This window comes from Octopus bimaculoides, chromosome 8 (genome assembly GCF_046866305.1).
Source record: "Octopus bimaculoides isolate indiv1 chromosome 8, ASM4686630v1, whole genome shotgun sequence".
NCBI lineage: Eukaryota > Metazoa > Mollusca > Cephalopoda > Octopoda > Octopodidae > Octopus > Octopus bimaculoides.
In genome coordinates this window covers 13,383,238-13,402,022 of record NC_142935.1, presented here as the reverse complement: position 1 = coordinate 13,402,022, position 18,785 = coordinate 13,383,238, and the positions used below count along the sequence as shown (strand labels likewise).

The 18,785-nt window shown below is 37.8% G+C and overlaps 1 protein-coding gene across 2 annotated transcripts in view; it reads right to left on the bottom strand.

Annotated features, from left to right (window-relative positions):
* Window positions 1-18,785, bottom strand: part of LOC106880136 (tyrosine-protein kinase transmembrane receptor Ror2) — a 744,288-nt gene that overhangs the window by 95,031 nt on the left and 630,472 nt on the right. For both annotated transcript variants that reach the window (XM_052969934.2, XM_052969935.2), the window contains exon 7: window positions 15,494-15,506. In XM_052969934.2, the coding sequence (XP_052825894.1) occupies window positions 15,494-15,506 (13 nt within the window). The remainder of the gene's footprint in view (window positions 1-15,493; window positions 15,507-18,785) is intronic.

The window sequence follows — 18,785 nt, the reverse complement described above, 5'->3', positions numbered from 1 at the left end:
TGATTAATTTTTTATTTTGGTGGACCCCACAGCCATTCGATGTCTACAAACTAGTTTTATAGAAATTTCTTTCAAAATTCCTATTTTCTTTTTCAAACATCAACTTCCGTAGGTTGAAGTATGTAAAACGTTAGTGAAATAAACTCGTTTCTTTCAATACATACCACTACATATCTGAGGCTAAAATTTCCAGTAACCCTTAGAATGCTGTTGGATCCCCAATTTACCTGGACCCCCACCCACAAAATATCTTATATGGATCCTCCAGGGCCTTATGGACTACGGTTGAGAACCACTGGTATAGGCTATGGTAGCCGTGGTGGTAGTGGTGGTGGTAAAGATGGCGGCCGACGAAGTCATCGTAGATGTACAATGATGCTGGTGTTGATGTCGGTGCCATTTTTTGTCAGTCGGAGAGACGAATGGAGACGAGAGAATAATACTTGAGAAGGTGATGGTGGCGCTAGTGATGGTAGTGGTGGTCGTATATGCGATGGAAGTGGAGGCGACAGTGGTGGAGGTGGTGATGACGGGGGCTGTCGAACTACAATGTAGTGTTCGATGGTGCTGGTACTGATGTTGGTATCAAAGTGGTTTTTATTTATTTATTTATACGTTTATTTATTTATTTATTTATTGGGAGAAGGAATGGGTGAGGAATATTATTGTTGAGAAGGCGGTGGTTGTGGTGGTAGTGGTGGTGGTGACGCTGGGGAAAATAGTGAAAAGACAGCGGGGAGGGAGGGAGTGGAGGCTGAATAAATCAGAAACTACCAAGGCGATGGAGAATGTGATGGTTGGGTTAGGTTGATGGGGTGCGGGGAGAGTGGGATGTGAAAGAGACTCGATGTTATGTAGTACGAAAGGAGGAGGAGGAGGTGCAAGAGGGGGAGACAGAGAGAGGGAAGTGAGGAGGGTGGAGAGAGAGAGAGAGAGTGTGTGTGTGTGTGTGGATAGGTTTTTATCGAGTCGGTGCTTTCTGTTGAAGAAATGGCGGAAGGCATCGGAAGAAGAGATGGAAGTGGAGGACGAGGACGAAGAGGAGAAGGTGGAGGTGAAGAAGTTCGAAGAAGTTAAGGTGAAGATGAAGAGGAGGAAGAGATGAAGAAAGAAAGAAACAAACAAAGGAAAAAAGTTAGTAGTTAAAAAGAAAATGTTAGAAGTTAAAAGAAGTTTGGAGAAGTTAGAAGAAGAAGAAGAAGGAGGAGGAGGAGGAGGAGAAATAGAATGAAGAGAAGTAGAAGGAGGAGGAGGAGAGGGAGAAGAAGAAGAATGAAGAAGAATTAAGAAGAAGAAGAAGAAGAAGAAGAAGAAGAAGAAGAAGAAGAAGAAGAATTAATATTATTAATAATAATAATAATAATAAGAAGAAGAAGACGACGAAATTGCCATACACTAGTGAAGAATGAAGGAAAAGTCTGAAGAGGGGCGGAAGAAAAACTGTTCAAAGTCGACAGCACAAGAAGAACGCCGAACGAAAGAAAGTTTTGAAGAAAAGAAGAAAAAGAAGAAAACCAAAGAAAGAAAGCAAATAGAGAAATCGATACAAGATCGATTGAGAAGAGCTTTGATCAAGTCAGCAGTGATTGAGAAGGGTTATGATTAAAATCAGCAGTGATTGAGAAGGGCTAAGATCAGTCCATGACTGACTGAGAAGAGCTCTGATTAAAGTTAGCAGTGAGTGAGAAAAACTACGATCAAAGACGTTGAAATGTGGCATAGTATGTCTAGGAGTACATTGCTCAATGTGTCCATTTTTTTTTCTTAAAGACAATCGTATTTGATTTTAAAGTGTCGAGCGATTACCACGTAGAAACTTCCTGGTCGGTTGGCAGTAGTAGCAGTAGTAGTAGTAGCAGTAGTGATGGTGGTAGTGGTGGAGGTGGTAGTGACTCTAGTAGTATTAGAAGTAGTAATAGTAGTAGTAGCGGTGGTGGTGGTGGTGGTGGTAGTGGCGGCAGCATAGTAGTAGTAGTGGTGGTGGTGGTAGCAGTTGTAGCAACAATAATAGTAGTAGTAGTAGTAGTAGTAAAGGTGGTGTGGATGTAGTAGTAGTAGTAGTAGTAGTAAAGGTGGTGTGGATGTAGTAGTAGTAGTAGTAGTAGTAACAGAAGCAGCAGTAGTACTAATAGTAGTAGTAGTAGTAGTAGCAGTGGTGGTGGTAGCAGAAGTAGTAGTGGTGGTGATGGTGATGGTGGTAGTGGTGATCGTAGTAGTAGTGGTGGTGGTGGTAGTGGTTATAATAGTAGAAGTTGTGCTTGTGGTTGTGGTAGTGGTGGTAATGGTGATCGTAGTAATAGTAGTGGTGGTGGTGGGAGTGGAGGTGGTGGTGATGGTGGTGGTGGTGGTGGTAGCGGTGGTGCTTGTAGTGGTGATGCTGGTAGCGGTGGTGGTGGTGGTGGTGGTGGTGGTGGTGTTTTATGGTGGTGGTGGTGGTGGTGACAGTAGTCTGAGGCGTAGAGGAATTGTCTGAAGAGTCAATAGCCACGTCGAACGTCCCCCATTCTTCACGGAACCTCCTTTATGTTCTTATCTCCGGAATCAAACTGACTTACCGTCTTCTATAGAAACCATATTTGTTCTGTTCTGTCTGTTTGCCAAAAGCGGAGGAATGGCGGAGGGAAGAAGAACGGTGTGGCGGGTTCGTGTATGGGGCGAGGCGGTGGATAAGGATCCACGAGGTCATGACCTTAATTCGCTTTAGGCAAGCCTTAAGTGTTTGATCGACCTGCTAGAAATAGCGATAAAAAAATTGCCCTCAAAATCACACCATACGGATTATATTATGTAGACCTAGGTTCTTCCCTGCATGATGGTCACATATGGAATCATGCACTTTTTGTTGTTAATCTTTTCTTTTATCTTTTACTTGTTTTAGTCGTTTGACTGCGGCCATGCTGTAGCACCGCCTCGAAGAATCTTTCAGTTGATTGTATTGACCCCGATACTTATATTTTAAAGCCTGGTACTTATTCTATCGGTCGCTTTTGCCGAAACTCTCAGTTACGGGGACGTAAACACACCAGCACCAGTTATCAAGCAGTAGTGGGGGACAAACACAGAGAGAAAGTCACACACACACACATACGACGGGCTTCTTTCAGTTTCCGTCTACCAAGCCCACTCACTTCAGTCGGCCGGGGGCTATAGTAGAAGACACTTGCCTAAGGTGCCCCGCAGTGGGACTGAACCCAGAACCAAGTGGTTGGGAAGCAAGCTACTTACCACACAGCCACGCCTGCGCCTGTAAGCAGCTCTTTTATAAACGGTTGTCAATGGATAACTTGACTGTTTGGGTTATATCTAAATTGTCCGTAAAATAAAAGTGTATGTATGAACTAAAATTGAAACAAAAAATGTGCCAAGAGAAATAACTCGAATTGGCCAGTGGCATGTATATGAACAACGTACACAATTACAAGCATATAAAATACAATACAACATAAATTGGCAGCAATGGCAATGTATATTTTCTTCTTTGTTCAAATTACTTTTTGGCATTCCTTTTTGACTCACCCTCGTATAACAAAAATTGTTAAATCATTTTGTGCATTGTAGAAGCATAACCGTTTTATTGCCCATAAAAAGTGACAACAAAATCTTATATGGAACCCCAAGGGTCATGTGGACCCAGTTGAGAACCGCTGCTCTAGAGGATGAGCCGTAATTATCAAAAGGCAATTAAGACCAGCTTCATCTAAGATCGGTGGCTTAATCTCAAGATTCAAGAATTCTCCAGAGCTGACCTTGCTATGATATTTCGGAAGCGGATAGGCTTATTGTGTCCGCTTAGCTCCTGACAAAATCTTGTTCTTTTGCTTAAGGGTATGTCAGCTTTAGAGAAATCTTGATTCTTCAGAATATCTCTGCCTCTCATTTAAAACTGGTCTTAATTTTTATTTGGCAATTATGATAGGCCCGAAAGCGGCGAGTCAGCAGAAACGTTAGCGCGCTGGGTAAAATACTTAGCGGAGTTATTGTTGAAAGAGTTACCCGATGAAAGTTGATAATTGGAGGGTGAGGAAGTAATAAGGTGCGAAAATAACAGGAAAACAAGCAAATCATATTTATCACTCCCAAAATACTATATTGGTATGATTCACTGTAGAAGTTCACGAAGAACAACATTTCTTGTGTAGATATGGGGAGGCACTAACGCACCTTGGCCTTCTGAATTTTCAGTTTGTAATTTCAAAGTGTTCCTAACCCTAACCTAGATTCGGTCATTTTACAGCGTAGACTACGGATGCTGCGGTAGACCGCACGCTGAAGTAGCGTCAAAATCTCTGATGACTTTTGCGATGACAGGCAAATCATCTGAAGTTATGAATATTAAAACGTTATGAGACAATGAAGATAGCAAAGTGAACTTCCGAATCTGCCCCCCACCCCAAAATAATAAATAAATGAATAAAAATAAATAAACAGAACGACTCGAACTCTTGTCGAATGATTTAGAAAGTATAAATCTTATAAAGAGGAACAAATTCAACGGCTTCAAATGCAGGAGTACTGTGTGGTAAGAAGCTTGCTTCCCAACCACATGGTTCGTAGTTCAATTTCTTGTTGTCTTCTTACCTCAGCAATCACCAGTTCTGGGTAGCTTTACGTGTTGTTGTTGTTAATTAGACCAAGACAACAACCCTGGTGGAGCAGATAAATGATGAAAGACAATCTAGCCATGACCATCTCATTTTGTGTATATCTCAAGGACCATATTTATAAAACTGCGCCCTTCCTTTCTTTGTAAGACAGTGTAATTCAAGAGAGAAGGCTGCTATTTCTTGCAGCTCTAGCGACCGTATATGCGATTCTATCATTGGCTTATCCCGGAATTAGGTTGCTTTTCATTGGTCGATAGCAAATTCTTCCGCATGCTTGAGTTCTATGCACGCGCGCGCGTGTATGAATCCATACGAGTGAAATGTGTACGCGTGTAAGCTTGCGTGTGCGTGAGTACATGCGTGCATGTATTGAATATGTGTATTTACGAGTGTGTATGTGTGTGAATGAGTGCATATACGTGTGTATGTATGTGTGTGAGTGAATTTTAATGTATATTTATGTGTGAATACATATGTTTAAGCATGTTTATGTGTGTGTGTGTGTGTGTGTGTGTGTGTGTGTGTGTGTGTGTGTGTGTGTACAGATAAGAGTGTATGTATGTTTGTGTGTATATGTCTGTATGAAGGCTTATAAGTATGTTAGTGCGTCCGCATACATATGTATGTATCCTAATGTGTTTGTGTATGTGCGAGTGATTATAAGTGTGTATGTATGTATGTATGCATGTATGTGTGTATGTATATATGTATGTATGTGTATGTGTGTGCATGCTTGTGTATGTATGTATGTATGTATGTATGTATGTATGTGTGTGTATGTATGTATGTATGTGTGTGTATGTATGTATGCAGGTAAGTATGTATGCATGCATGTATGTATGTATGTATGTATGTATGTATGCATGCATTATGCATATGTGTATGTATATATGTATGTATGCATGCATGCTTGTATGCATATATGCATATATGTATATATGCGTGTGTGTATGTATACATGTATGTATGTAGATATGAATGCATATGTGTATGTATATATGCTTGTATGCAGGTATGTATGTATGCGTGTATGTATATGTATATGTATGTATGCGGCTGTTTATTTGTTGCAATTTTGCTTTTATTACAAGTACTTGGCAAAACCACTTAGCGAGATTCAATGCTCCGCTAGCAAGTCCATACATTGCTCGTAACACACGTAACAGACAGATATATACATATCCATGTAACAGACGAATGTACGCACATTCAAAGCACGTCTCCGTGTAGACACGTTCATAACAAACATACATACTATGAATGTCTGTATATTTGCTAATCACAGAAGCACGTACTCAAACATTGATATACAAATATAAACGAATTATATACACATGTATTTAAATGGCATACATACATATATACATACATACATTTTGTCGCATGCACAAACATATATACTTACATGCAAGCATGCGCGTATACGTAAAGGCACTTTAAAGTCTGCGTTTATTTTTATGCACATAAATTCGTATGCATATATACGAATGCATGCATTTATAAATATATGCATACATCCTTACGTACTTACGTATATGTATACACAGATGTGCGGACGTGGATATAGCATATATATATATATATATATATATATATATATATATATATATATATATATATGGAGAGCGAGAGAGAGAGAGAGAGAGAGATAGGTAGATAGACAGACAGACAGACAGACAGACAGATAGATAGATAGATAAAGAGATGGATAGACAGATAGGGAGATAGATAGATAGACAGACAGACAGACAGACAGATAGATGGATAGAAAGAAAGCTATGTAGAAAGACAGACAGATAGATAGAAAGACAGATAGATAGATAGATAGATAGATAGATAGATAGACAGATAGATAGATAGATAGATAGATAGATAGATAGATAGATAGACAGACAGACAGACAAATGGATAGATATAGATAAGTAGATTGATTGATAGAGAAATAGCTAAATACATTTCTTTTATTAGCCACACAGGGCTCAAATAGGTCGATAGATAGGTGGATAGATACACGCATTTCACCATTTCAAGTATTCCAGACATCCACCTCAATAACCGACCAATTTATATTGCACGTAATGCAGTGGTTTTGAAAGATTCGTGCATAATGTATAAAGTGTATAAAGCGCAGAAAAAAAGAAGAGTGGAGTGAAGCAAAAATGGAATAGGTATGGGTCGAATCGAGTGGGTCAGAGGTCGGAGGTTACGTGTGCCGAGGTTGTTGGGAGTGGGGGGGGGGTAGGATAACGTCATGTTTGAACTTTGACCCAGACCTTCTGCAGCGCCAAATATCTCAGTAATGCTGTTGCCTTTAGGGCAAGTTTATAGATTTTATTTATTTATTTACTTGTTTGTTCTGGCGCAGTAAATAGGTCTTTTGTTTTAGAATGTGTGTGTGTGTCTGTGTGTTTGTGTGCATGTGCATGTGTGTGCTTGTGTACGTGCGTGCTTGAGTGTATGTGTGTGCGTGTGTATATGTGCGTCTGTGTGTGTGTGTGTGTATGTGTGTGTGTGTGTGTGTGTGTGTGTGTGTGTTGTCGTTTAGCCCCTATCTCAGCTCTGACAAAGCAGACGTGTTATCAATGGCGTTCCAACCGCGACTTCTCCATCTTACGCTTCAGACATTTTTGAAAGACGGTAACAAGCAATTTAAGAGTAATTTAGCTGCTAAAGGGGAATAAATAACGACATGCTTCAGTCGGTTAGACATCACCAGCACAGCAGGGATTACATTATTCCACGGTTTGAAAAAGTTTTTTTCTTCACTAATTTTAGTTGATTTAGCGATCTCAAGGCTTGCCAATTTTATAGTTGTTTCATACAATTTGTTATTCATTTTTCAAAATCACAAGGTGAAATTTGAGGCGAGTTGGCTGGTATTTCTAGCAGGTGTAATGGCCACATATTCTACATTGTTGATTTGGCATGTATATTGAAGAGGGTTTATATGTATGTGTATGTGCATGTACATGTGTATAATATGTGTGTGTGTGTTTGTGTGTGTGTGTGTGTGTGTGTGTGTGTGTGTGTGTGTGTGTGTGTGTGTGTGTGAAGAGAAGATTACATTGTTTTACACCATTTTATTCCTTTGGAATAATACCAATGGCATCTTCGAAACATGTGTCGGAAATAAAAGAATTCGAATAACACCTACGTTTAACTTTAACTTGTTTCAGTCATTTGACTGCGGCCATGCTAGAGCACCGCCTTTAGTCGAACATATCGATCCCAGGACTTATTCTATTGGTCTTCATTGCCGAACCGCTAATTTACGGGGACGTAAACACACCAGCATCGGTTGTGAAGTGATGGCAGGGGGACAAACATCGACACACAAATACACCACCACCTCCCACATATATACGTATATATGACAGGCTTCTTTCAGTTTCCGTCTACCAAATCGACTCAGAAGGCTTTATTCGGCCCGAGGCTATAGTAGCAGACACTTACTCAAGGTGCCACGCAGTGGAACTGAACCCGGAACTATGTGGCTGAGAGGCAAGCTTCTTCTTACCACACAGCCATGCCTGCGCCTATATATTTTTATATACGTATATGAGGCGGCAGTCAACATGCGATGCCGATGTACAGGGTGTCCACAAAGTCTGGGTACACGGAGTAAATAAAATCATAACATAAACATTTAAATATAAGAAACAATAATTTCTTAAAGTATGTGTTAATCCCCATGTACCCAGACTTTGTGGACACCCTGTATAATGTGGAAAAAGGGAAAACAGAATTTATGTATGTGTTTGAGCAAAGAATGATAGACATTTAGAGACAGAGATAGATAAATAGATAGATAAATAGAGGGAGAGAGAGAGGGGGGGAGAAAAGAGAGAGAGAATAGAATGCAAGGAGAAGGGTGGGGCGATTAAATGGTTCCCATGTATTTTACTTTCACGAATATGAAACACGTAATGTATTGTGGGGCAATTAAAAGGGAGATTCTCATAAATATAAACCGTGTGTGTTTGTGCGAGGAAACTATGCATGTAATGGGATATATATATATATATATATATATATATATATATATATATATATATATATATATATATATACATATGTAGATACACACATATGTATGTATGGAAGTGCTTGCGTCTATGTATGAGTGTATGTAAGCACACATGTATGTGTGCGTATATGTCGGTTTGTTTATGCACATGCATACACATATTACTACTACTACTACTATTTCTACCACCACCACCACCGCCGATGCTGCTGCTGTTGCTGCTGTTGCTGCTGTTGCTGCTGCTGCTACTACTACTACTACTACCACCACCACCACCACCACCACCACCACCACCACTACTACTACTACTACTACTACTACTACTACTAAGGCAGCAAGCTTGCAGAAACGTTAGCACGCCGGGTGAAATGCTTAGCGGTATTTCGCCCGTCGCTACGTTCTGAGTTCAAATCCTGCTGTGGTCGACTATACCTTTCATCCTTTCGTGGGCTGGGGCTGGGGGTGAGGGGTCGCTGAAATAAGTACCAGTTACGAACTGGGGTCGATATAATCGACTAGCCCCCCCCCCACCTTTCTCCTCCAAAAATTCTCAAGGCCCTGTGCCTGGAGTAGAAATAATTATTACTGCTGCTATTTCATTATTTAAAAGCTTGATTCAGTATTTTAGATAATAATGTAAACCTTGCTCAATATGTTGCGTGCCCCTCGCTTTCGTTTGTCCACTCCCCCCCCCCACTCATACGCGTATTTATACATGCCTACATATATATATGCATAGGTATGTGTGTTTATATTTCAGCGCATAGACACCACCAAACACTGTGGTTTGGTTAGATACATATGAATTTGGCGACCACGTGGTTCCAGAATCGGCCACCAATGCGTGGCACATCGTACTGTTTCCAAGATTAATCTTAGGATAGTATTGGAATACATTAAACTAAATCTACGCAGCAGCATGTCAGCGATATCGTGCTAGAGACCGCAAGACATCAATGGATACGTACATTGTACATGTGTATTTGATATTTCGATATAAATTGTGATAAAATGAATCCTTGTGTGGATGTATTCCAACTGGATCTGGTCTAGGAGGAATGGAAGGGAATTTCAAAAGCTATGATTTACCCTACAGTCAACTGGCGTCTTGGTCTGAAATGGTTACAAGATTCAGGGTCCCTAGGCTATGGCGTACTTTAACCATTTAAGTAGGTTACAATGCAGACAGTAGTACAGAATGTGACAGTAGAAAAGTATCCAAAAGTCATGACCTGGATGTGGTCTAGCCCCCCCCCCCTTAAAGTGTAAGAAATTAAGGGCCAAATCACTTGTATTAGAGGTGAGGGGTATTCTTTTATGAATATCTTTTGTTGTTCGACTCTCCCTAAAATTTTGGTTTTTATTCGCTAGAACGTGTTGACGGCTATGTTATAGGATATGACGAAGGTGGAATAAAAGTGAGCTTTATGAGATATAATTTACCCTACGTTCAGTTGGTGTCTTAGACCAGAATGGTTACCACATCAAAGGCACCTAGGCACCTTGTGTCTCTGGGAGGTGCAGTTTGCAATGCAAACAATAGCACGGAATGGGAAAGCAGAGGGGCATCCAAGAGTCAAGACCTAGATGTGGATCGGTATCCTTAGAATGTAAGGAGTTAAGAGCCAAATCACTTTGAAGACCTTCCTGCTGTTCACCTCTCCCTAGAGTTTTTTTTTTTACCACCGACTCACACACGCATATACTCATACACGTACATTAACTGCATACAATGCATATACACATGAACTATAGACTGACATCACAAACATACACCATTCGCGTACTCCCTTCCTCACTCACTCGCTCACTCATTCTCTATCCCTTTCTCTCTCTGTCTCTGTCTCTCTCTTTCTTTCTCTCTCTCCACACATAAACACATACAACGCAGAACTACATAAACTCATGAAGGGGACTGTACGATGCCACTCGACTTGCAAAAAACAGCAGCCGAGTTTCCTTCAAGTGATAGCATTACTGTCTTTAATAAAAGTAACCATTTCATGATATAACTACTGAATACATTGTACCTGAAAATGTGGAGAGAGGGTCATGATTAGAACGCCTTGGTCGTAGGCTTTCTGGATCTAAATGACCTGGGCAAACAACAACATACGTGAGCACGTGGTGCTCACTAAGGCGTAGTGCCATACAGCTCAACTGGTTTGAAGAATTTCGTATACGAATAATTTCGATCACCTATGCATAGGAAATCGATTAAACTAGAATATCAAATGCCTGATGGAATGTTTGATAATGTCTTGTCGTAGACGTAGTGTAATGCCAGAATGGAATATCCAGTGCAGCTGACTAATTGTTTAATGAAATGTCTGATGGAATGTCTGATAGAATGTTTGATGAAATGTCTGACGGAATGTCTGATAAGATTTTCTTGTTTGATTTAATGTTTCATAGAGTGTCATGTCTGATGGCATGTTTGATGAAATGTCTGAAAGAATCTCTAGTTTAACATGTGATGGGATGTCTGAAAGAGTACTTGAATAAGTATGTGAAAAGTCTGATGTAATGTTTGATGGAATGTCTGACAGAATATTTGTATAAGCAATTTAAGACAGAAATATATGAAACGTTATCTTTTCGAACTATAGAAGGGAGACTCAATGTGGTCTCACAACCGGTTAGAAATAATAGCCACATCTAATCATTCTCAAAAACCTTATATGATAGTTAATAATTACTGATGTACTCTATTCGCAAAAAAAAAAAAAAATAAAAAGGCCAATCAGGATCAATATGGAGCTGAATATGCACCACTAGAATAATAGGAACGCGCCTATAAAGTACTGGGGTGGATTTGTTCGATCAAAACCGTTCGAGGTGGTGCTCCAGCATGGCCGCAGTCCAATGACCGACACAAAGATATACGCACGCGTGCAAGCGCACGCAGACATACATCAAGCGACAACCGCTGAATCTATTCATTCGATCACACACTCACACACACACACACACACACACACACACACACACACACACACACCTGCGAGTAAACGCACACACGTGACTGCGCGCAGACGCGACACGCGTATGCCGTTCTCTAATGTTGACAAAACATGCGGTTGAAGATACGCACACGCACACACCGTACACATCACATACATACACACACAGACATAAACATTCATATACATGCACAAATTTACACTAAAATATAACAAGCATAGATTAAAACGGACTAATTGATCGATTAATTGACTAATTGATCAATCACGTATGTATGTATGTATATATGTATATATGTCTATAGCTATTAAGTCGTGTGCATATTTGCGCATGTATGCGCGTTTATGTGTATAATCAAATAAGCACGCATTGGTGAAATGCGCTATCTATCTATCTATCTATCTATCTATCTATCTATCTATCTATCTATCTATCTATCTATCTGTCTGTATGTCTGTCTGTCTGTCTGTCTATACGTATGCAATACATAAACATACATACGTATATGCATATATATGTGTGTATATATGTGTTTGTATGTATGTATGTATGTATGTATGTGTGCATATACATATATATATATATATATATATATATATATATATCACACACACATACACACACACACACACACACATATCATATAAGTACAAACTTTCAACTCCAACGAATGCACATATACACACACATACACACAAACAACCACACATATACACCCGGAAAAGATACATGTCTTTGGAGTTCTTGTGCTGGGTCTACAATCACAGGGTCGTGTGATGAATTCTCGAGCCGGTCGGTGGATAATAGAAAGAGAGAGAGAGAGAGAGAGACAGAGAGAGAGAGAGAGAGAGAGAGAAAGAGAGAGAGAGCTAGAGAGAGAGAGAGAGAGAGAAAGAGAGAGGAGGGGAAGACATTGTAAACTTGTAGTGAAAAGAATAATATTCAAAATAACCCCACTATATATCCACTGAGGTTTGAAACAAATTTCATTTTCGTTTGTATTGTTTCTGTCATTGGGAGAGGCATGAATGCCACCAGTTCCCATGCAAGAATTATTCAATGTGCTGACTTAATCAATTCTGCTTGTATGTAGGAAATTGGTTTAGCGCCAATAAATGATAATCGATATTTATCTATCTTGCACAACTCTCAAAGAATTCCAATCGATATGAATATGTATACATATTATATACATGCCTCTGTGTGTGTGTGTGTGCATGTATGTATTTTCTCTGTATATGTGCATACAAGCTGATCAAATGGCTATACTGTCAGTTAAGTTGCTGTTGCGAAATTATCTGAACATAGTTCTTATACACACACACACACACACACACACACACACACACACACACACACACACACACACACACACACACACATATATATATATATATAAACATACATACATATATATGTATATATATATATATATATATATATATGTATATATATATATATATATATATATATATATATATATATATATAGATATACATACATACATACAAACATACATATATATATATACATATATATATATATATATACATACATACATACACACATGTATATATATATACTTACATGCATATACACGTATATGCATGCTCAGCTTGATAAATTTAATGTCGACCCACATACATACATACATACATACATACATATATATACATACATACATGCATACATACATACATGCATACATACATACATACATACATACATATATAATACATATATATACTTGCATACATACATGCATACATATTATATGGGTGAAAAAATTATCGATAATGGATGAAATTGCGTTTGACCCTATGGCCAATAACCGATGAAGAAGAATTGGTGATCTTCTATGTTTTCTGTCCGTCTGTGCATTTAGTATATGTTCGTTTATTTATTTACTACACGTTTTCTAAAATTATATATATATATATGTATATAATGTATGCAATATATATATGTAATACATATGATATATATTTCATGAGGGTAGCAGTTAGGATAGCTATGATTCCAAGCAGAATGGCAGAGTGCCTCCCATTTTGGTTGTAGTGAAAGCGGGTTGGAGATTAAGAGGGATTATATCAGAGACCCTGCTGTGTGACTGGTACTTAATCTATCGATCAGCTCCCAGGGGAAATGAAAGGCTGAGTGTACTCTTAACAGATTTCAATTTCTCTACTTACAAGGGACGTAACTAAACACCCAACACCGCAACAAATATATATATATATATATATATATATATGTATATATATATATATATATATATACATATATATATATGTGTGTGTGTGTGTGTATACATACATATATATATATATATATATATATATATATACGTACATATATATACATACACACACAGGCACACACATAGTTAATATATAAACCAGCATATCTTTATATAGGGGAGAATTTCACGGTTCCAGCGCGAAATTTGGTGACTGATTCCATTTGAGAATTTTGGTTGAAAGAATCGAAACAGTTAATCATTATTTTGTTAATGTTAAACAATAAATTGTGCTGTATACAAAACTGCTTTTGTAGTTTAAGAAACAAATAATAATAATAATAAATGAATATAAGTTTTGGAGAGAAATTGGTATGAAGAATTTGGTCACGGTTGGGTGGAATATAAAAATTAAAAAAATATTGAAGAAACAGTTGTCTAAATATACATATAAACAAGAATGTATATAAGTACACACACACGCATATATATATATATATATATATATATATATATATATATATATATATATATATATATATATATATATATTATAAGATCTGGTAATTAGTCATATATTAATAAATATCGATTAATTATCAGGAGGCCAGCACATCTAAAGAATCAAAGAGATTCAGAAATATTATCTGCAATCTCAGGGGATTAAGGTACACACACACACACATATATATATATATATATATATATATATATATATATATATATATATATATATATATATATATATATATATATATATATATATATATATATATATATATATATATATACGCACACATATACATACTTATATGTACATACTTACACAGAGATATGCACAAGCATGGCTATATTTTGGAAGGCATGAGTTAAACGAGCTGTAATTACATATAATTTACATTTACACATACATATATAGATACATACACACATACATACATGCATACATACTTACATACATACACACATACATACATACACATGCATATATCTGTACACACATATATAAACAAAAATGTACGTATGCATGTATCTATCTACATATATATACATATGTATATATGTATATATATATATATAACACACACACACACACACACACACACACACACACATACATATATATATATATATATATATATATATATATATATATATATATGCATACACACATATATACGTGCATATATCGGTTTGACGATGCCAGCAAGAAAGCAAAACTCAAAACATGAGTATATATATGTAGATTTTTTTCTTAATAGTCTGTAAAAGCTACAGGGTGACTCAAGGCGCGATAGTTTCGTGTGAATGAATTCGTACATAGAAATTTGTTTCAAGTTCTATATTTCTCTCTCTCTCTCTCTCACACACACACACCACACACACACACACACACACACACACACACACACACACACACACACACACACACACACACACACAAATAGACCATACATTGCGTATATATTGTCACGCCAGTTTGTCTTCTGCTCCAAGCAGAGACAAGCGAGTCGCGCTCAGTAACTGAAGAAAGAAAACGAAGAAAATAAACAAAAGAATAAACAATCAATAAACAACAACAACAACAATTATTGCTAATTACCAAAGTAAATGATTAATTCGTTAATTAATTAAAGAAATACATTTGTCATCACTTACCTTTTGTCAGCGTCTGTGGCAGCCAACGACGGTGAAATGAAAAAGAGGAGAAAAAAGATCCGGTTTAGTAAAACATCCATGTTTATAGTTCGGTAGTTATTCCATGTGGATATATATATATATATGTAAATACATATATATATAATATATAGACTGTATCTGTGTATACACGTGTGTGTGTGTATATATGTGTGTGGTGTGTATATATGTATATATATATATATTTTTGGGGGAGGAAGAGTTAACTTTAGAGATATGTGGAGACGTGTTTATACAGTGTGCGTGTATATATATGTGTGTATATATATATTATAAATAATAGGTGTATGTATATATATATTTGACAAGTGTTTTTTTTTTATACACGATACTCAATGTTTCAGAGTAAATTCAAAAAGAATCATTCAATAACTTCACAAGTATGTATGTATATAAATATATATTGACGTGAAGGTATGTATATATGTATAAATGTATAACGAGAGAGAAAGAGAGTGAGAGAGAGAGATGTAAATATATGACAAGTTCTATGTACAAGACTCGACGCTGCTTAAGTCTATATTTTCATTCAACTTCAAAAGTATGTATATAAAGTCGTAAGAGTATATGCCTGTATATATATATGTAAGTATATATGAATGTATGTATGTAGTTATGTGTGTGTGTGTATATATATATATATATATATATATATATATATATATATATATATATATATATATATATATATATATATATGTGTGTGTGTGTGTTCGTGTATATTTGTGTTTGTACAGGCAGCGTTAATTATCACGCAGTGACCGTTCCAGCATGGTTTTACTCGCGGTTAACAACAACACAAGCGACTTTGGTTTAAGTTGGAGAGCGGTTGGCTGGTTCTGATTGGGTGGGTGTATATAGATATATACATACATGCGTACATATAAACGACAGTGTGTTTGTGAATGTGTGTCACGCAGAGTGTAGTGTTTACGTGTGTAGCAGTTCTGTTGACAAACAAGAGATATGATCAAACGCGTTCCATTAGTGACCCTCTCGACGTTTCCTATAACAGGGTCCACATTGGAAACATTTTTTCTTTCACTTTGTGTGTCTTTATTTATGAAGAATGCATGAGTTAATTTGAGGGAGATTTAGCTGTTATTTCTAGAAAGAAATAACAGCTAGAGCTTCCTTCTATAACTCTTGTGTTCATGTATATATGTGTATATATATATGTGTGTGTGTGTATATATAATCTTTTCTGAAGGGTGTGTGTATACGTGAGTGTAGAGGGTGCGTTTGTGAATGTATAATCGGATGTTGCGTGTGTATATATATATATATATATATATATATATATATATACATATATATAGTTAGAAGGTGTGGACGTTCAAAGTAAGGTATGTTGCCTCACACACGAAGATATATATATATATATATATACACACACATATATATATATATTGAGAGAGAGAAAGAGAGAGGGAGAGATAGAGGTATGTATCTATATGTGGGTGGGTATGTTTATATATAAGTCTGTGTATGCGGATTTGTGGGTGTGTACAAATGGGTATACGCGTGTGCGTGTGTATGTATGTATATATTTACATATATATATATGCATGCGCCTGTGTATACGTATACGCATGTGTGTATATGTATGTATGTTTATGTTTATGCTGATTTCTGTAACAGTTATAAGAACAAGAAGAAGAGGTTGACAGAAAGACAGAAAACCAAATGTGTGTGTATAGATATGTGTGTGTATATGTGTGTGTGTGTGTGTGTGTGTGTGTGTGTGTGTGTGTGTATCAAAATGGTGCACTTCTCAGAATGCTGCTACTGTGTGTATATATATATATATATATATATATATATATATATATATATATGGGTTACGGGGATGGCCGAGTATCTCTGTGTCTCTCTCTCTATCTCTCTGCGCTAGTGTTGTGATACTGATTGTGTTGTCAGTTGCTGTTGATGTAGATATTTAGCCGCCCAAAGACAAGGCGGTCCAGTCGTGACCATCCCGTCTTTTCAGTCGAGCAGTGAATGTTAACGCTATATTAATAATATCCGAAATATGTATCCTGCGATTTTGTCCTTGTTTTTTCAGTGTGTTTTGGCTGCTATTTCTTCTTCCACATCAAACCGACCACGTTGTGGCTCTGGCGATGGTTCCTATCGCGTTTGTTGATGTTTCAGCGTGATTATAGTAGTAGTAGTAGTAGTAGTAGTAGTAGTGGTGGTGTTGGGGTGCAGTGGAGTGCAGATGGCTGCTAGAGAAGGGTGTGTTAGTGGTGTTGGTGGTGGTGGTGGTGGTGGTGGTTGTATGTGGTGGTGGAGGACGGCACGATAGAGCCGGTAGTGGTGGTGATGGTGTGGTGGCGGTAGTGGCGGTAGTGGAGGTGGCGGCAGTGCCTTTAATAATGATGATGGTGGCGGCGGTGCCGTTAATGATGGTAATGATGGCGGCGGCGGCTGTGGTGGTGGTGGTAGTGGTGGTGGTGGTGGTAGTGGTGGTGGGGCAGTCTCGTTAATAATAATGATGTTGGCTGCGGTGGTGGTGGTGGTGCTGGTAGCAAGTCGTGGTGGTGGCGGTGGTGGAATACCTAGTGGTGATGATTCTGTTAGTAGTGTTGTTATTGTTATTGTTATTGTTATTGTGTCTGCTGCTGCTACGGCTGCTGCTGCTGTTGTTGTTGCTATGGTGTTGTATGCGCTGCTGCTATTGTTGCTGGTGTGGTTGTTGTTGTTGTTGTTGTTGTTAAGCCTGAAGCTTGTTAACCGTTTATTGATGTTGCTGATCGTGATGATGTCGTGACTGAGGTGGAGGTGATGGCGATGATGATGATGATGGTGGTGGTGGTGGTGGTGGGGGTTGTGGTTAAGGCGACGATGTTGTTGTTGCTGTTGTGGTTGCTATTGTTGGTGGTGACGGTGGTGGTGGTGGTAGTGGCGGTGTGGTGCCAATGATGACGATGATTACGATGATGATTATGACGATGATGATGATGATGACGAGGAGGTGGAGGTGGAGGTGGACTATGATGGTGATGATGATGATGACAATAATGGTAACAATGACAACGATATATTGATGATGATGATGATGATGATGATGATGATGATGATGATGGTGATGGTGATGGTTTGTAGTAATAATGCTTAAATGACAATAATGATAATGTTGGTAATATTCATGCTGTTGTTGATATAGTTTTTTTATTGATATTGTTGTTACTACTACTACTACTACTACTACTACTACTTTTACTACTACTTTTACTACTACTTTTACTAC